The 20,851-nt window shown below is 37.9% G+C and overlaps 1 protein-coding gene across 1 annotated transcript in view; it reads left to right on the top strand.

The window, feature by feature from the left end:
- Positions 1 to 6,158: 6,158 nt before the first annotated feature.
- Positions 6,159 to 20,851, top strand: part of COL5A2 (collagen type V alpha 2 chain) — a 142,300-nt gene continuing 127,607 nt past the window's right edge. The window contains exon 1 of the mRNA XM_065880771.1: positions 6,159 to 6,364. Within this exon, the coding sequence (XP_065736843.1) occupies positions 6,268 to 6,364 (97 nt within the window). The 5' untranslated portion in view covers positions 6,159 to 6,267. The remainder of the gene's footprint in view (positions 6,365 to 20,851) is intronic.

Raw genomic sequence — 20,851 nt, 5'->3', positions numbered from 1 at the left:
GCTTCTGTGAGCCTCAATTTCCTTTCTTCATCTGTAAAACAGAGAAAATAAGAGGACTTATTCCATAGTATTGATTTGAGGATTAAGTTAATGAGTACATGCAAAGTACTTATATAGTATTTGACATATAGTAAGTACTTAATACATTCTAGCCATCATTATTATTATTGTTATAGTTATTTTTACAATGGCTTTCAGCCAGAAAGAAAGTATATTCACAATATGCAGTCTTTTTCTGTTCAGAAATTGTGGTTTTGCTGTTTTATAGCAAATATGTGTAGACAGGCACCTAATCAGTTATGTGTCCTCCTTCTACTCATTTATGTTTCTGTTCCTTGCTTAGGTATTTCTTTGACTAGAGCCATCATATTCCTAGTCCTCTGGGGACGACATCTTGTCAATAAATCATTTTTATTTATGCTCACTGTTTCTTCTGTCGTGGCCATTCAATCATCAAGTTCTACTGATTCTTTACTAAACAACATGGGTTCAACAATAACTATTAGGCACATATAAATAACCAGACAATATCTGTAATCTTCGGGAGCTTTCAGTCTGGCAGGGAAATCAGACGTAAATATTGTGTGAGGTTAGGGAGGTCCATACAGAACACGTTGGTCAGTTCTGTGAAGGAGCAGACTAGATTGTCACGGGGGCAACACTTGAGCTTTTCTGGCTCTATCATCTACTTAGTTGGCAGAGGTGTCCTCCTCAAATGTGCACTTCAGCTTCTCATAAGTCATCAGTGAATTTATTTCCACAGTATAGTCTGAATTTCTTTGCTTCTTTCTATTTCCATCATCTCTCATTTGGACTAAAAGTGCTTCCTAACCTGTGTCCTCACTTCCATTCTTGCCTTGCTATAATACATTTCTCACAAGCCATTCAGATTTTTTAAAAATCAGTAAATTAGAGCACGTCACTGCTTTGTTAAAAAACCCTCCTTGGATTCTCACTGCATTTAGAAAATAATCTAAACTCCTATACGTGACCTACAAGACTTTACTGACAGACCTCATCTCCAGCCTTACATCATAGCAGGCTAGCCATAATGGCTTTCTTTCTACTCTTTCACACTCAAAGCTTATTCCTATCTTTGGTAAGAGGAATAGTGACCTCCCAAAGATGTCCATGGCCTAGTGTCTAGAACCTGTGAATATGTTACCTTACATGTCAAAAAGGATTTTGTGATATGTGATTAAGGATGTTGAGATGGGGAAATTATTCTGGATTATTCAGGTGGAACCAATGCAGCCACATATGCTATTATAAGCAGAGAACCTTTCCTGGCTAGGGTCAGAGAAAGAGATGTGACCCCAAAAGTAGTGTCAGGGTGATGCTATGTTGCTGGCTTTGAAGATGAGGAACATGTCACGAGAATGTGGGTGATCTGTAGCAGCGTGAAAAGGCAAAGAAATGAATTCATCCCTAGATCCTCTCAAAAGGAGTGCAGTCCTGCTGACACCTGGATTTTAGCTTAATGGGACCCAGGCTTCTGACCTATAGAACTGTAAGATGATGCATTTGTGTTGTTTTAAGGCACTAAGTTTGTGGTAATTTTTATGGCAGCCCTAGAAAATTAATACACTATTCCAGGCCACTCATGTTCCCTGTCCCCTCTGCTTGGAATGCCATTTTCCCCCAGTTCTCCAGGGACAGATCCTTTTCAAATTTTAGGTCTCAGATTCACTATTACCTCCTTACAGAGTCTACTCTTGTGGCCTTATCTGCAGGATCCTTCCCACCACTGACTCCTGAGCAGCTCTAAAACAACACACTGTTTATTTCCTTCATGGCGTATCCCTGTCTGGAATTACCTTGTTTGCTCACTTATTCTGTTTTAAGCGCCATAGCATCAGGGACCTTGTCTGTGTTGTTCACAGCTCTACTGCAGACCTTGTTTGTGTTGTTCATACTACATCCTTAGTGCTTTGATTAGAACCTGGCAAATAATAGACAATCAACAAATATTTGTTGAATGAGAAAATGAATTAAACTGGGGAGGTGGTTATTTCAGGCAAAAGTCAGAGCCTGAATAAATTTTGAGGTGTGAAACTGCTTATGTTCCTGGGAAAATCTGTGTTTCCAATGGCTGAAGCCAAAAGAGGAAAGTAGAGGGAGATGGGACCAAGAAATAGGCATTTTCCTTCTCCTCCTTCATTATTATTACTGTTATTATTATTTTAAAATATCATGTTGCTATATCATGTAAGTACATAGGAATTAGCGAATATAAAAAACAAAATAGACTTACAGGTATAGAGAATAAATTAGTGTTTACCTGTGGGGAGAGGAAAGGGGGGACTACATAGGGGTAGGGGATTAAGAGGTACAAGCTACTATGCACAAAATAAGCTACAAGGATATATTGTACAGCACGGGGAATATAGCCAATATTTTATAATAACTTTAAATGGAGTATTAGCTATAAAAATATTGAATCACTATGTTGTACACCTAAAACTAATATAATATTGTCAATCAGCTACAATTTTAAAAAAATGCAAGCACATAATAAAACCAGCAAGACTAAGTGAACAATTGATGTGGGTTGAAGGAGAAGGAAGAGTGTCCTCTGTGTCTTATCTTTGGGACTAGGGTAATTGTGGTAGTGTTCATTGGTATTGAGCTACATGGACTTGTCCAGAGGGAGATGTTCAAGCACTTAGAAATACAGGTCCACAACTCAGGAGGGAAGCCTTGACTGGAAGTTATTAGCATGTAAACGGAAATAAAATCAAGGGGTCTAGTAGTTAAAGTAGATCAAGATAATGGGCAAGGAGAGAAAAAAGCTGATAGTACAATACTGGAGAGCACAATAACTTTCTGAAAGGAATTAGCAAAGGAAATTTGACCCCAAAAACAGAGGAGGAGGAGGAGGAGTATGTGGGACCAGGAAGCCATGAGGGGAAATAGTTTCAGTAAGAAGAAGGGAGTAGTCTGAGTATCAAACACAACAGGAGGAAAAAGGAAAGATCTTTGGGTTTATCAACAAAGGGGTATTGGTGTCTCTTGTGGTGCTGGTGATGACATCCTGATGCACAGGGTGAAGTATAACCAGGAGGGGAAGGAGAGGAAAAAAAGAGATGGTAGAAGATGTGGAGTCAAGGGAAACCTTTGGGTTTTTGCTTCTTTTTTTGAAGAAATTGAGGAAGACACTGACAGAGTAATGTCTCGAAGGAAATGTAAAGGGAAGGGATAAAGAGTACAGAGGGAGGGACTAACCCTGAAGGGTGCTGAGACACCTTCTGAGATTGTAAGTATTGGTATCAAGTAGATCTAAAAGCTAGGAAGCAGTGAGAACACTCACTTTGGAATAACAGAAACCTAAATCTACCGCTTATTAGCTTAGCAAACTTGAAACTTCTTTGAAGCGTAATCCCTTTATATATGACTTAAGAAAATGAATAAATACCCTTTCAGAGGGCTTCCCTGGTGGCGCAGTGGTTGAGAGTCCGCCTGTCGATGCAGGGGACAAGGGTTCGTGCCCCGGTCCGGGAAGATCCCACATGCCGCGGAGCGGCTGGGCCCGTGAGCCATGGCCGCTGAGCCTGCGCGTCAGGAGCCTGTGCTCCGCAGCGGGAGGGGCCGCAGCGGTGAGAGGCCAGCGTACCCAAAAAAAAAAAAAAAAAAAACCCTTTCAGAGTTGATGTGAAAAATTGGATTAGTAAAAATTGACCCACTAGGCCCATATTATTATAATATGCACAATTCATCGGAATTGTGACAGATTTTTGAGCTCTCCACCCAAGCACTGAGGCCTAGAATCAGTTCTTCAAGGACTGAGAAATGGTCAAGTCTTCCTGAATTCAGCCACATCTATTAAACAGACACACCTGGTCAATACCTGTGTATGTTTTACTTTTTTCCAAATTATAATGTAGAATCCTAAAGCCAAACATAGAAAAAAAGCCCAAGTCACAAATCTAGCAAGGATAAGAGAGAACGCTAATAATTTATCTCAGCTCTCTTGAAAATATTTGCTCTGCCTCTATCATACCACGTGCTTTTGGTATGATGGAAAGAGGAGGCTGGGACTGGAGGAAACTGTGAGAGGTTGCCTTGGATTTTAAATCTTTCTTATAAAAGCTGTGTTTAAATTTAAAATAACTTGATTTGCTGATAATAACTGTTTTAAAGCAGATACTAAGATGCTGGTCTGAGCAAGCACTGAGTGTTTATGTACACTGATTCTGCTACAAGTCCTGTTCCTGTTTAGTTATCATCTATGTGCTCTCAGCATTTAGAATACTTTCTGCGAATTGCAGATTCTCCATAAATGTCCTTAGTCTCTGTGGTTCAGTAAAGATTCCACACAAGATGTCTGAAAATTGTGCCAACCCTTTGGTATTGGGGTGTTGATGTCTAAAACAGTTTCAAAGTAGAATAGAAGTGGCAAGCACGTGGAGTGAAGTTTTTTTTCTCTGCATTTTCCTGTTATTCTTTTTGAATATTTAGCAAGGGGTTTTTCAAGTTCTGGCCTCTCTCAGATATTCTAGTTAGAATTAGCAGAAGGGTGATTTATGGTTCTTACTCGGCCCCTTCGTTTAAGTGGGAGCAGGGCATTTAAGTGTGGTGGTGCCAGAAGTATTTAATTGAAATGGGACGTGTTGAAGTGAAAAGCTAGACTGAGGGGTACAGCTGCATGGAGAGTTGACCTCCTCTAGAATACTTCTCTGGAGATTCTAGCTCCAAAGCAAAAATTCAAAGTTTCTTGGATTTCTTCTATGAAGAAAAGTGAAGATAATACATCACTTACCTAATCTTACCCTATAATCTCTCCTTTCTCTGAATTTCTCCTAAGCTTAATGTATCCCACACATATGTATATGCTCTCGCTTACATTTCTTGTTTCATGTAAATTTCTTTTCTTAGTCTCCGCACGTGTTCCTTGGAGACAGTGGGTATGCCTTTCACTTACTTTGTGTCATCCTCTCCCTCCAGTGCTTAGTGCAGTGCAGGGTTCCTGATCACTGCTGAGTAATTATAAACCATTGACTCACCTGTGTCGTGTAGCACAGACATTCTGATTCTGGGTAGACTCAAGGTAGCAAACGTATTAGGTTATGTGGAACACTCGGAGGTCATTAAGATCTTGGCAAGCATGAGTGTGGCACAAAAGTTCATGAATAATGCTCTTGAATGGCAATTGCAACTGGAACTACCAAATTCCCTGAAAAGCTGGTTTAGGGGTAATAATACCAACATCTACTTTTACGTAGTTCTTTGCAACTCAGAACTTAGTTAATAATATATTACTTGTTTTAATGTCACTAAACCCTGTCCACTGGTCAGGGCAAAACTCTGTTCTCAAATGAGAAAATTGGAGTGCACAGAGATAAAGGACTTTGTGTTTACAAAACGGGTGAGTGGCAGAGCTGATGTCTGAAGCGAGGCTTTTTGCATCCAAATACAGTGTCCTTCCCATTACTCCACACTAACATAGTGGACTGCTTTTTTACATAATAAAACTCTCTGGGACAAGAAGGACCTGCAAATATGTTTCTCTAAATAAGAGAGATGGAGAGATAAGGAGACGGTCTTAATTCAAAGTATGATGCATTTGTCAAATAGTTTCTTCACCTGGACATTTAACGGTCCCCTTCCAGTATCTGGGTAAAGAAACAGAATGTAGCAAGGGGACAAGAATGAGTCCTCTTTAGTAAAAAGAAAGGGTTAAAATTTGTTCCTTTGAAAGTTTAAGGTGGACAAGGATCCTGAATTATCTAGACACCAAAAACTAGGCTGAAAGTCTGTATTTCCTCCCTATAGGGAAAAAGTGAAGGGGTGTGTGTCTGGGAAAAGGGTAGGGAGGGGAGAATAAGTCTCTTTCCTTCTAACAGGCTTTCTTTAAAAAAAAAAAAAAAAAGGGAAAGAGAAACAAACGTTTGTTTCTGTGATTAAGCCCCATTTATGTCTAAAACATAAATGAAATCGGGACAGTTCAAGGCACTGAGGCGCGTGTTCTGATTTGGTTGTTTACTATCAATCAGACCGTTGCTTGGCAGACACTGGATGGTTATGAGCCTGAACAAGCTGAAAAGGGGCAGGAAAAGAAGTGGAGGCAGCATTCTTCCTATTTAAAGCTGCATCGCTTGAAAAAAGTTTTCGCAGACTGTGCCGGAGCTGGTGCTGAAAAAGGGGGTTTTCAGAGGCTGCCCTGGGGCTGGTGCTGAAAGAAGAGCCCACAGCTGACTTCATGGTGCTACAATAACCTTAGAATCTACTTTTCACTCCCAGGAGGACCCACATGTCTAATATTTAGACATGATGGCAAATTGGGTGGAAGCAAGACCTCTCCTCATTCTTACTATTTTATTAGGGCAATTTGTCTCAATAAAAGCCCAGGAAGAAGATGAGGATGGTGAGTTTGCCGTTTGCTTTCCTTGTGGTGTTTATTGCATAGTTTGGGAAATAGGTGGAATGTTAAGCCTCAGGAAGAGCATGAAGAGGAGGTTCTGATTTGAAGTTGAGAAGGGGGCTGACAGATTTGCACCTGGGAAACAGCTCGGAAGACAATCGGGATGTTTGTAAATCCGGAGCTTCCACATCTGCGGTTCGAAGAGTACACTACTGAATATTTCTGGGAAAGCCGAGGATAAGTCCTTTTGCCTGAATGTGGAGAGTGGGAAGTTTAAAAGAAAAGGAGGGTGCTTAAAACAGAGCACTAAAGGCACTTTTAGTGAGAGGAGTTCTGTTCTGTGGGCTGGAGTTTTCAGAGCAAGGAGAAGTCGCAGCATAAGCAGGGTAGGGTGGAGTCTTTTTTGTACTGAACTTCAGCTGCTTCATAAAATTCTTTGTTTAGAAAAACCTCTGCAGCCAGTCTGATAACTGATTTTTTTCTTTGTTTTTGGCTCCTTATTTTTCTCTCTTTACAGACTTCTACGTCTTTCCCATTTTCATTTGTGATCTTACAATCACTTTTGCTTTCTGAGAGGCAGTCTCGTTTCTTTCCCCATGGCAGAAGTTGATAGAAGCCAGATTTCTTATTTTCCCACCCTACTGACTTGATTATCAGGACAGTGGTGGTTCCCTGTTGGATGGCGGAAGGCAGGAAATCCACATGCCTTATATAATTTATTTATCAAGGAGTATTTTATTGGCATTATTCATTAGACACAAGTTTCCTTTCTTTTCTTATTTTAAAATGTGAGACAAATCTTGACTGCTTATCGATTTTTTTTCCTTTGAAATTTGCATATGTTAGGGTTGGGTTCTGTGGTATGTTAAGCAAAAATGCATGGCTGCTATAAAATATAAGAAAATATTTAAATTGGTTCCACTGATTATTAAATCCTTCCCCTCCAGGCCTGAAGTTTCAAATACGGACATGTACTGTTTCATAATAGGCCATTATAGATTCTCATAACAATTTAACATCAAACTCAAGCTTTTAAAGCTTAGCATATTTACTAAACTTTTGTTATTGTCTTTCATATATATTTTTGTGATATATACACATATGTATGCGTGTATATATATTTTTTAATACCTGCTTCTGTGTATTTTTGCTCTGTAAATGTTCATAAAGTTAATATAGAGGCCACAAGGTCTAAAAAGCATTTAAAAAGTGAAAATAAGAATCTGGGATGAATACCCAACAATCTGTCCAGAGTCCCATAGAGGGGGCACTTTCTAAAATCTTGGATCTTTTTATGTTACTTTTTATGTTTTTGAAAATGAGACAATTTATAAAAGATGAAACTTCTTCGGTTTCCTTGTAATGTTGTGAAAAGCATGTACAGTTTGGAAGGGTTGGGGAGATAATTTAATAGGAAGTAGAAGTCAGGAAAGGGGAGAAATAAAATACAGAAAAATTACAATAGAAATAGAAAAATCTGAACATAAAAGAAGTAGTTGATTCCCCTCCCCCACCAAAACAACCAACAACTTTCTTTTAAAACTTAATTAACACAACTTTCCTTGTTAATATATTTTAAAATAAATAACTTACATTTATAAAGTATGAAAATAATTGAACATGTAAATAAATGTTTCCTATAAGCATATGGAGTAGTCCATATGTTAAAAGACTTTCTCAAATAGTTGTAATTACATTGTAGGTATTTCTGAAAAATGAGCAGAGTTCAATTTTCCTTAATACTAATTTACATAAGTGTTAGGAATGTGAGGCTTGATGGAAAAAGTCCCTGATTCCATACCAACTCTGCTCCCCCCCGGTATAACCAAACAGCATAGAAACTGGAATTCCAAACATTATATTTTACAGAAAAAGGGTAATTGCTTTCATACGTATTATAAAAAATAAATTCCTCAGTTTTATTACTCAAGCTAAGAGAATATACGGAATAAAAATTCCAAAGCAAAAGAAAATAGTTATGGTCCTAATTAAAGTTGATGTAGAAAAGAATTCCAGAATCCAGAATATTCAGAGCTACATAACTTGTATTTACTTACCATGCATATTTTGGTTTAAGTTATATTGTGTGGTACTTGGCAGTACTTTATTTTCCCTGTTCAGGCTTGTCACAAGCTTAATAGAAGTGTCAGAATTTTGAAACTCCATGTGATTTTTAAGTTTGGGGAAGAGTAAGTTCAGGTAAATGTTTTAAACTAAAGAAATATCTAAGGCACACATGCAAAACAAGTATGTTTTTCAAATTTTAGCTCTAAGTCATATAATGTGGTATTGGTTTTGTGTGCAAATATGTACCCTTTGAATGAGGAGACCTATTATCATATGTAAGTACATATTTGTGAGCTTTTATTTTTTTCTTTTCAGGACTTCAAGGTATATTTTTCTTCTGTTTGACTGTGATTATTTTTACTGGAAATTTAAAACATATTTTACTTAGTTACACAGTACCTGTCTGATAAAAATACTTATGAATGGTGAAAGAAAGTAAATAAGTTTTAGGCTGTTTAGGCCAAAATCATTACTACTTCTCACTAAATTTTAAGAACTGAATTGATTTTTTAAATTCATAAAAATGAGAAAGTTTGAGAGTTGGGCTAACTTTAGTTGAGACTACTAAGTAAAATTAAGTAACAAAAATGAGTTAAGGTGACAAAATCAGCTTTTCATGAGTTTTTGTGTGTGTGTGTTTATTAGGGGAGTGCTTTGAGAGGTTCCCCGTTTGTTTTTTGTAGGAGAAAATACTAGTGCATTTATAGTAATTTTTATATTCCTAAATAAAGGTCTAACACCTAGCGAGCTTATATACATTCTTGTTATTAGACGTGGACATACTTAATCTTGGAAAATAATCTCTGATATCAATCATTGATTTCAACAACAGAGAAGAAATGGAGAGAAGGGAGGGTGCAGAAATGTACCATTTTATTTCCAGAGACTATAAATGTCAGTGCTTCTCAGAGGCACTGAGAAGGTAGGTAACATCGATAAGTGAAGCAAGTGAGTGTTTGTACGTCAACAGGAGATGGTGGGCCTGTGGAGAACTGAAGATGCATGCCCACTTGAAGACAGTCACATCTAATGTTTTCAGAAAGCATTGCCTAAGCCAAGTGCAATATATTTGAGTGCCAGGTTTGGACCATAAATTTGCAACCCTCTGTGGCAACCCTACACTAATATCCTGGACCCAAGCCAATTTCTGATTACTAAGAGATGAGGGGCTCACAGTCCTTTCTATACCATGGTCTCCTGCATTTTTATTATATTACGTCTACCATTTATCTCATTGTTAAAATACAAATATGAAGAAACTAATGCTTAACACTCAGCAGTACTTGGATGAGATGATTTTAAAGGAGGTACAGAATACAAATACATAGCTTAAGATACTTTTCACTCATAAATTGTTTTAAATTCTTTACTACTGGAATAGATACTTTGAATCATGTAGGATATGCAAACTTTTCTTTTATAATGGATGTTTTAATCTAGGTCTACCTGCATATAGCAGAATGCAGTAGTTTAAACAAAAGAAGTGGTTCTTTTCCTTATATAAAATAAGCTTCTAGTTAGGTAGTGAAAGGCTGGTATACCAGCTCTACAAAGTCATCAGGGATTCAATTTTTTTCTAGCTCTCTCATATCCCTAGGGTACAGTCCTTGATGTTATGTTCCTAGACAGCTGCTGGAATCCCAGCCATTATATTTACTTTCCTGGCATCTGGATAGAGAATGGGAGACAAAGGCTGTGATTCCCTCTTTTTTAATGGAAACTATTAAGTCATCATATCATTTCAACTTACTTGAAAGTTGGCTAGAATTTAGTCATATGGTCATACAAAGTTACAAGGACTGCTGGGAAATGTAGTCTTAGCTGGATAGCACTGGCAGTGTACTCTACTGAACAGAGTTATGTTATGAAGGATATAAAAGGGAGAATAGCTATTAGGAGGCAACTATAATCCCAGCCACAATGAGCATAATTGTCAACTAGTGGAACAGATCTGGTTTCAATGGACAGAATATAGTTGAGTAACCTGACTCACACTGGTTATTGTTCACTTCTGAGCAGACTACAAAGCCAAGAACACAGGATGGCACTTAAATACTAGGTTGTAATTCTTTGCAATTCTTTCCTTATTCTCTTCAGATAAATTTAGAAGTACCTATAACTTTTATTCAAATTAGAACGAGGCTTTATTTTGAAGAGTATCTCTCTATATATGTAGATTGGTAGATTGATAGTTATAGTGAATTTTTATATTGACAAATGCAGTGTATACTTTGACTATGACTCTTTAAGTTTGTTGGTAAGCGATCCACAGATCAGTGTTGAGCTGGCTGCATAAAGAATCACGTGAAGAGCTTGTTGCCAATATAGATTCTAGGCTCCCTTTGTTTCCAGATATCCTGATTTGGTAGATTTGGATGGGATCTGGGAAGCTTTCAGGTGATTCTGATTCATGCTGGTGAACCACTGTATTAAATCTGTACCTAACACTCTTGTCTTGATATGACACCATTTGGCTTCCTGTTCTAAGGCTACACACTGTGACTTTGGCAATAGCTTGCTATTCTAGTCATTCCTTTCACTTATAAGGCTGCTTAATTGAAGTTTATATATAAACCACTGCAAATTCACCATCATTTCTGGAAAAACATCTCAAGGACCAAATCCTCCTCATGGCAGGTTAGGTGAATCATTCTACTATGCAAAGGACACAGACTATTAAAATGTATTTGCAGGTGAATATATAGTTTTCTTTTTCTCTCTTTTACTTCCTGCTCTTCACACTTCTATCTTATCAACACAGGCCTAAAACTCATTGTGTTGATCATTCTAGACATGCACATAATGTAGTATGTAAAGTAAAAACATAAAGAGAAAGCTTTGTTTTTAGAGGAGGAGACTTAGAAGACTGAAGTCATGTTAATCTATTTTTTTCTTTTTTTAATCAAACAGCTTGCTCCTACTTGAAGGATAATTCATACATCATCACTTAGCCTTATATGGAAATTCATAAAATATTTAAAAATGGATTAGTCACTTTTTGACTAATTTTTTTTCTCTGAGATTACAACATTGAAAAGTTTAGATTTACACATGAGAGATACAATGACAGTAGGAAAGAAAGACTAAAATTGTTAATTATTAATTGACCTATTGTGTACATTTTGGCAAGTTGAACAAGTTCATATAAGACAATGGAATGGTTGGAACATATGGACCGTTCAGTTTTCCTCTAAATTTCTTTCCATGTAAATTTCATGTGGCTTTTTCTAAATTTCATTTAAGGCTGAAGAACTGTTATATACAAAGAGTATCTATCCTTGGCATTTGCGTGAGGGGTAGTCTATCCAGTGGAAAATTTTGCCTTAAAGTTGTGACTACATTGCTGGCCTTAGTGTTCTTATTTTATTTTATTTTATTGATATGTTTACAACTAAACTCCTCAACAGAAATCAGGATGGTTCCATCATATACTGAGTATATTCTCTAAGGAACAGTATATCAGGGACATTGCAATAGCACAAGATTTTCCTTACTCATGTGTTGCCTTCTACAGAGAAGGCAGTAATAGTAACAATATTAATAAATTAATAAATAATGGACTTTGTCCCTATCAGCTTTCTGGTATAATGTTCAAACTCAAAAATGTTTGTATGCTTTTTTAAAAAAAATTTAGTTTAGATCTGAGAAGGAGGAAGGACTGTCTCACAGTTGGTTTCCTTTTTCTTTTCTTTTCTTTTCCTTTCTGGGTGTCTGCTCAATCACAATTATAAATTCAGTTTCAAGATGACAGTATTCTCGGTGGAAACATTGCTTGCAACATAAGCATCACAGCCTTGTAGTCTATATACTTTAGTAAGTAAAGTAAGCCACAGTCCAACCATCGTTGGGAGAACACCTTAGTTCTGGTCCATCTCTGCTATTTAGCAGTCTTGCTACCTTTACAGTCCTTTAACTTTACCAAACCTTTGGGTCGTCATCTGAAACTGGAGAATTTATACACACTCCTGTTAATCTGATGGGACTCTTAGAAGGGTCATTTGGGAACTTTACCTGAAGGCACTTTTAGAGCACTTAAATGAGACACAGAAAGTGATATTACAATCTGATTTCAGTCATCACAGATACAAACCTTGGTGGTATAATTTTTACTTTCGCCAATTTTTTTTTTTCCTGTGCTTTTTTTTTGGCAGTACGCGGGCCTCTCACTGTTGTGGCCCCTCCCGTTGCGGAGCACAGGCTCCGGACGCGCAGGCTCAGCGTCCATGGCTCACAGGCCCAGCCGCTCCGCGGCATGGGGGATCCTCCCGGACCGGGGCACGAACCCGTGTCCCCTGCATCGGGGGGGACAACCACTGCGCCACCAGGGAAGCCCTCGCCAAATCTTTGAATATGTTTTGAAGAAACTTCCAGATTTTTCTCCTTCTGTACTTTGTTTGTTCTCCATCTCCTGGAGGAAGTTGCTCCATTAATCATGCTCTCTTTTCCATAACTCCAACAACTTCTTTTCTATGAGCTCTTTCCCCTTAGCCTGTAAACCAGCTCACCTTTCTCCCAGGGTCTGTGTCTGCCTCCCACCCTCTCTTTATTCTTAGCCCAGCTGCTTTAAAGGAGCAGAACAGTTTTCTGTCTGCCTCCATGCCCTCACTCATCCCATGCACTCTGACTTTTGCCCCCCCCCCATTCCACTTAAGCTCTTCCGGTAATGTGTGATGTTACAGTGGGCTCCTTTCACCTACCATTGACCACTCCAGCTTTCCTGAAAGGCGGTGCTCTGAAGATTCTCCCTCTACCTTCCTGACCTTTCCCTCTCAGCTTCATGGGCTCCTTCTCCTTATTTATCCCTTAGCACTTTGTTTTCTCATAGGATTTTGTCCACTGGTCCTTTCTGTATATTCTCTCCCTAGAGTATCTAGGAATCTTACTTGCAGGGTTTTGGTTAACAGCTAATTGCTGATCATTCTCAAATCTCTCTCTCCAACCCTGACCTTCCACATCTACTTCAGAATACCCAGTTTCCCACTGGATGGTCCATAACCACTTCAAGTTCAGTGTATCCCAAACTCAATTCATTATCTTCCCTCCAAGACAGGATCATCTTCCTCGTATTCTTTTTTTTTTTTTTTTTTAATGCGGTACGCGGGCCTCTCACTGTTGTGGCCTCTCCCATTGCAGAGCACAGGCTCCAGACGCGCAGGCTCAGTAGCCATGGGTCACGGGCCCAGCCGCTCCGCGGCATGTGGGATCCTCCCGGACCGGGGCACGAACCCGTGTCCCCTGCATCGGCAGGCGGACTCCCAACCACTGCGCCACCAGGGAAGCCCTCTCATGTATTCTCTATGTCAGTTAAAAGCAAGATCATCCTACCTGGTTATTCAAGCAAAAGTCTAATCAGTCACTAAACTCTACCATTTTACCTGCTAAATATTCCTCATATATACCTCCTCTCCCTCTCTACTACAAATGCCTAAGTTTAGGCTCTCATCATCATATTGCAGTATTACTACAATTTACTGCAGTAACATCTAACTTTGTCTCTTGCCTCCCATGTGACTACTTCCCAGCCACACCTATAGAGACCCCCTCTGTTGCCACTGTGATATAAAATCTGATTACCTCATTACCTTCCTTAAAATCTTCCATTGACTCCCATAACTTGAGGAAAGAATAATGGTCAAGCTCCTAAGCAAGGCATACAAGACCTTCCATGATCTGGCCCATTTCTAGAATTTTAGTCACAGTCACTATCATTCTTTGCCTCAAAATAGAAATTGCCTGTAGTTCTCACCTCTCACTACACACGTGCACACACACGGTTCCTTTTTTTAAGTCTATTTCCCAGGTTCCACTTCATGTCATAAATTTATTTTATGTATTAAGTATATGATAGTTATTCCATGCATATATGCCAATGAATATTTTTGAAAATCTAAAAAATATCTCTCCCACTATTTATTCATTCAAATATGAGTGAACTGATTTCAAATTCAGGATTTTCAAATTATATTTGCATATTCTTGAGCAATTTTCTTGATGGCTCTATGTCCCAGTGCTTTTGTCTATAAAATTAGAATAGTAATATTTACCTTAAATAATTATTTTGAAGACTATCATGTATATAAACCACCTACAGAGTAGTATGGCTCCCAACAAATACTAGGAGCTCATCAAATGATTATTGATATCATTATCCAACATTATTATCCAGTTGATATTATTATTCCATTACTATTTAGTAGTATAGCAATAATAATAAGTGCTTATTGGGTAATTATAAGAACCAAAATGTTAGATGTTATGGAAAAAATAACTTTTGCTCTCAAAGAGATTAAAATTAGTGTAAACTTAAAATGCAAATTTTATTTACTGTTCTACTATGGTCATTTGGACAATACCTCAGTATTTTCATCTAAATCTAAATAGGCTATAATGTAAGCCCATTTATAAATTTTACCCTTCAAATAGCAGAGCTTTATTGTAACGTCTTCTTGTGTAGGTTTATATGGGAAAAAACAAAGGAAACAAAAAGCTCTTTCCGTTGAATACTTTCTAATGACCCTGTGATTTGAAGCATCACTGCTGCTCTCCTGTTTCTCACCGCCACAGCGTTTCATTCTCTGTAGTCGTTCCCAGGATGTAAGCAAGCCAAGCACGATCCGTTCCATGCCCCAGTGCTACCTCATGTCTGTCTACCAGCTCTGTCTGTTTCAGTTTATTTTCTGAAAATATGATAGTCATAAAAGTCTGTAGTAAAAATTGGAAGCTTATTTTCCACACTGCATTGCCCTGTGTTGTATATGGAATGAGAGGAATTGCTTCACTGCACAGGGATTTACATCGCAGCTCACAGGACTATTTGGATACAGTAGAGGGAGTGACTGTCTTTTCTCAGACTTTGCAGCAAGTCTCTTCATTTTCCAAAGGCTGCTGGTTTCTTCACTCCCTTCACTCCCAGGAGATTTTTGTGAAATTGACTCCAGAAAGCAGAAACTGGTGTAGGATGTAGGCACATTCTTTATACTCACACTTTCCTTACTTTGCTGTACTTTTCTTTCTTCTCAGTTTTTCAAACTTAAACAGAATGATGGGTTTGACTTGGCAGGAGGTGTGCACATGGAATTTCACCAGATAATTAGTAGCTATGAATTCCTTTAATTAAATCTTTGTTATTCAATATAGCTGTTCTGTGGCTGTCAGCTCTAGAGTTTTTCATTATGGAATTTTAAAGTATGGGTGCTTCCCTTAGCAAATATAGTTTATTTATAGAGATTTAATATTTTCATTTCATTTATTTTTCATTTAGTATTTCTTAAATAGCAGTTATATACTTATTATTTTCTCCTGAGGGAGAAGAACCTATCAGATTTATTTATGCTAGTTTGAAATTATTTTTAAATTTTTCTTTTTCATTCTTTCCAGAGCTTTCTATTGAAGAAATAATTAAGTTACAGTTTAATTCAGAGCATTATGTTTCTCATGTTAGTGCTAAATTTTTAGCTAGAGTTTCCGGTAGGATGGACTGGTGGGTGAACAGTGAGGTTAACTGGTTACCATGGGAAGATGAACTACAAAGAAAAAGTTCCTAGTTTTCTGGTCTTTGGCTAAAAACACAAACCCTCTGAAGTTTTATAAAGAAGGCTTATACTTTCATTTGAGAGGGCAGAAGGGCACTGGCCGTTCTAAGGCAAATGAGTGATTCTGATATGAGAATCTTCTTTTATGAGTTTGTACAGAAAAAAAGAAAAAGAGACTTGGGGGCAATGAGGAGGAACAACTGAACATTCCATCAAGAGCTTGTGTTTAAGCTTTCAGGTGCTGCAAGTGTTATATCTTTCTGAGTGTTCACAAAGAAACACTTCTTTCTCCAGCCCTTCCCCATTTCCTCTTAAATCTTGATCTCTACACATTAGGTTAGGCATGTGTTTGTCTGTATTTTTATTTTTCTCCCTTAAGCCCAGTAAAACTGAACTGAATTTTGCTGAGAAACAACTGATAAATTCCTGAACCGGTGGAGTGCTTATTAGCCTGGGAAGATCTCAGGATACTTTGAATCTGTTTGTTTTATTTTTTTAAAAAGTAGGCTAATTCCTTTATGTAGAGAATGAATCAAAATTGAAACAATTAGTTCTAAAGAGATTAATCCGTGGATACATTCAAAATTCCATTGGCAGTGTTTGGGTATGTGAAGGATGATGAAATAAAATTAAATCAGTATTTTATGATAATTAAATTAGTATTTTTATGGTATTTCGGTATATTCAGAATATAAATATTTCATAAACTTGCCAGAGCTATATTCACCTGAGCTACCTTGTACCCCTTCCACATCTGTTCCATGTTGCTAAAGTCCCAGGAGGGTAAGCAGGTCCAGTTTTAAGAAAACAGTTTTGAAGTAGGTGACTTTTAAATTAAATTAAATTTCTTTTTAGGGAAATACGCTTTCAACCTCCTTTCAGTTTGAAGGAATGGCATTCAGGAATCTGCCTGAGAATCAAGGTCTCACACTGAAACTTTATCTGCATGTCTCCTTCCCAAATTTGGTTCAAATTACAGAATTTTTCTTCCAACCTGACCTCCTATCAAAACTTACCTGTTTGGTGTCTTCTTCTTCTCTACTCCTTGGGAAACTAGTCTACAACACGTGCCCTCTCTAGTCATTGTTCCAGTGCACCCTTTAAAAAATATTACTCCTTTGTAATTGAGTATATTATATATGGTAATTTGCCTTTTATGATTTTTTTCCCCAATATTCTCTGGCCATCAGGATCAGCTGACATCATAGCTCTGGGTGAAAGTCCCAGTATCGGATGAACTCTATAGGTGGATAAAGCACAGCTGTCATGGGCATCCTGTGTTTGTCTGTGGAGGGTTCTACAGTCAAGACATTAGAATCACTTCAAACCTATTCTAATAGAAACTGAAAGTTGCCTTAGTATAATCAAAATGGAAATTTGCCCACAGGATTCCGACTGTTTCTGAAGAGGACTTCTGAGTTTCTTCAGGATAGAACCATATGATGGTGCATCATATGGAAAGCATACATGCATGGGAAGATGGGTTCTCTGTGGGTACACAAGGATACCAATTAGCAGTTGGCTCAGATAGCCTCATTGAAATCATACATTAAAATGTAAGGCTCCAGGGCTTCCCTGGTGGCGCAGTGGTTGAGAGTCCGCCTGCCGATGCAGCGGACACGGGTTCGTGCCCCGGTCTGGGAAGATCCCACATGCCGTGGAGCAGCTGGGCCCGTGAGCCATGGCCGCTGAGCCGGCGCGTCCGGAGCCTGTGCTCCGCAATGGGAGGGGCCACAACAGTGAGAGGCCCGCGTAACGCAAAAAAAAAAAAAAAAAAAAAAATGTAAGGCTCCAATCTAATGTGGGGCTCCCTGACCATTCCTGTATCATGTCTTGTGGGATTTATTTTGAGAATTTCAGAGAGGTTGGGGAAGTTCGTGATATCTCTTAATTTTTGTTCTTTGATTTCTCTAATTTTTTTGTTTACCTATATTCCTAAAACATAGTCATTTTAGAATGAATAAATAAATAAACACAACCACAATACTATATCTCTGTTCTTTTGAGCTAATGGCATAGATACTCGTAACTAGGCCTATAGGCTGTAGGAATAGGGCATTATCTCACAATGAGATTTTTTAATTCTGGGAAATTCCTTCGGTTCCCAATTATTACCATTTTTCTACACTTAGAACCTTTAACAGTGAGCAGTTTCTACATTTAGAACTTCTTCTTTTCCATTTACTTTCAAAAAGCAATTAACAGAGCCTGGGTCTTTGGAGTCTCAAATTCGAATCCTGAGTTTGCCATTTGCAACCTTGTGCCCTTAAGCAAGTTACTGATCTTTGAGGTTCAGTTTTCTCATCTGCATGTTGAAGAATTGAATTCAAATTTTGATGGGGGGAGCAGAATCCCTGGGACAGAACAGGGCCAGGAATGGGGGAGAGGAGTAGAGAGAGGTATAATTGCGAGGTTTGAAATGGCAATAAGGAATTTTTTTTTAATTTCATGTTTTTCCCTTGGGCCAGGCCTATGCTCAGCTCCAGATTATTCACAAAGCAAGTCAGGAAAAGCAAACTGGCACAACTCCTGAAAGTTATACTTTGGTATTAGGATGCATTTCGCAAACTTAGTGGTACATATACTCATTTAATTTTATTCTTTTTTTTCTAATATAATGATTTTGGCAATTGTTTGCCCATTTGGTTCAGGTAGAGTTCAAGAAAAGTGAAACTATGCTCAATACATAAAACATTTGTTTACTTTCTTGATATTTTACTGGTTCAAGACAGACTTGTTTGGACCCTGGCAATGTTTTTATGAGGGATGGCATGCACCTCCACCTGGGTGGTCAATGCAGAGGAAGGAGCTCTCTGAGCTGATTCAACTTCTACTGACTCAGCGTAGCAACAGGGTGCAAAGAGCACTGGCCCTGAGTCAGACAACTCCAGTAAAGTTCTGACTCTTTCCTTATAAATTCCTTATAATGTGTTGGAACCTTAATTTCCTCATTTATAAAACAGGGATAATACTTTTTATTTTGCTACCTCACAGATTCAAAATGAAGAATTCATGATATCTGTGGAAATTCTGTGTCAGGTTTAAAAGCCTCGATAAGGGTAATGTTATTATTTTAGTATGATTTACTGTAATGAAAAGTTAGATGAATACAAAATAAATGTTTTATTTTAGGTAAATGAGAATATTTGTAATCCAAAGGAATATAAGACTCTTCATAGAACTGAAAGAAAGCAAAATTAGTGGGGTTTTTTAAACCTTGAATTTCAGAGAGTAAAATACCTTGTTTACATACATATCTATCTAGAAAACTCCCAAAGCCCCAAAATAGGAATTAAATAGGAAAAAAATGAGAATAGAGACTTTGACTTGAGGATAAACAGAACAGATGGAAAGACAAAACGTGATTTTTCTAATATAACTGGACTGCAGTCTCTATACAAGCAAAAATGTAGCTTCCTGTCAGAAGGCTGAATCCACTATTATTGTTACTTTTTCCCTATTCATCTCTCATCAGGAAGCCTGTCTCAAAATCAAAGTTAAGCTCTAAGGGCCTGTTTGTAGCATGGTATCCCTTTTCCCTGGGTCAGAAGGTGACTTTGAGCCAGAAGTTTAAACTGGTGATAAATAGCCACAGCAATCTGAGCCAAGTGTTTAGAAAAAGGCTCCATCATCCCTCAAGCCTGTCTACTTTCTGGTATATTTTAAGACTCTCTACTCGTACAGAGAGAAACATGCAGTTAAAGAGATGAGGGCCTCAACTAAATAGACTGTTTCTTTCTTTCATGAATGAATTGTTGAAATAATTCTAAATTAAAACTAGACCAGGACACAGGAAACGTGCATTCCAATTGTAGCTCTATCATGAACTAACTTGGTGATTTTGTGGAAGTGACTTAAATTCTCAGACCTCAGTTTCCTCCTTTGTAAGACCTGTGGTGTATTATCCAGGGCCACTTTCTGCTCTGAAATTCTCTCTATAGAAGGTTTACATAAACTTACTTCACATAGGTCAGATTTGTGCTGTACCACTGTGAAAAATCTCATGTATGCATTTTGGTGGGTTGAAGCATTATGCATAATTTCTGTAGGTAGTATCTTTCTGTACTTTTAAGTTAGGATTTGAAGTTTTGATCCAGGTTTCTAGTTATTTACCTGACTCATGGTTCATTTAAGAAACACAACTTCCAAAATGATCTGCTTTTCAGTGAATGGCTTTACAACAAAGTTTCTAGACACTGTTGTAAAAGGAGATTGTGAAAAAAATTCAGAATAATCTGGGATTAAATTTTGTAGATTTCAGATTAATTTTGAATTTCCCAGTTAGAAAATATGTAAATGCATTCAGTGCTGTGTTACACTATTACAACCATAAGACTTGGTGCTCTCTAAATATTTTTTGGTGGGATGGTGGTCAGAGGTTAGTGGCATCCTAGACTCTTGCCCTTAAAGCTGATGGATTTGTCTTTGCAATGAAGATACTGCTTACTTTTCCTGACAATCTGCTGAACGTACTAAATTGCTATTCTATCTAGCCTTTAAAAAAAAAGGAAGGAAGGAAGGAAGGAAGGGAGGGAGGGAGGGAGGGAGGGAGGCAGGAAGGGGAATTAAAAACTTATGAGCTTTACCTGAGGAGTAGATCATGAGATTGTCATGATTGTTCTTGATTCCTTATTTTATACTTGTTCCTGAGCCCTTATTTTTCTTTGCAATAATGTTTGTTGGGAGATATATACATGTTTAGTCTGAATATCTAGAAGGTTTGATTTATTCCATTGATATTTCTTGAGCACAGAACTTTCTGGAACATGCTGCTTGTCTCCCATTTTCTTCAGGGAAAATGAGGGACTCATTTTTGTGTTTTATTTCCCACTTTTCCTACTTCACTGATCCTGATTTAGTCCTCTAAACATTTATGTCCCCAAGTCCTGCT

This window comes from Phocoena phocoena, chromosome 7 (genome assembly GCF_963924675.1).
Source record: "Phocoena phocoena chromosome 7, mPhoPho1.1, whole genome shotgun sequence".
Taxonomy (NCBI): Eukaryota; Metazoa; Chordata; class Mammalia; order Artiodactyla; family Phocoenidae; genus Phocoena; species Phocoena phocoena.
Note: the sequence above shows the minus strand (reverse complement) of the source record. Positions and strands in the feature narration are given on the sequence as shown.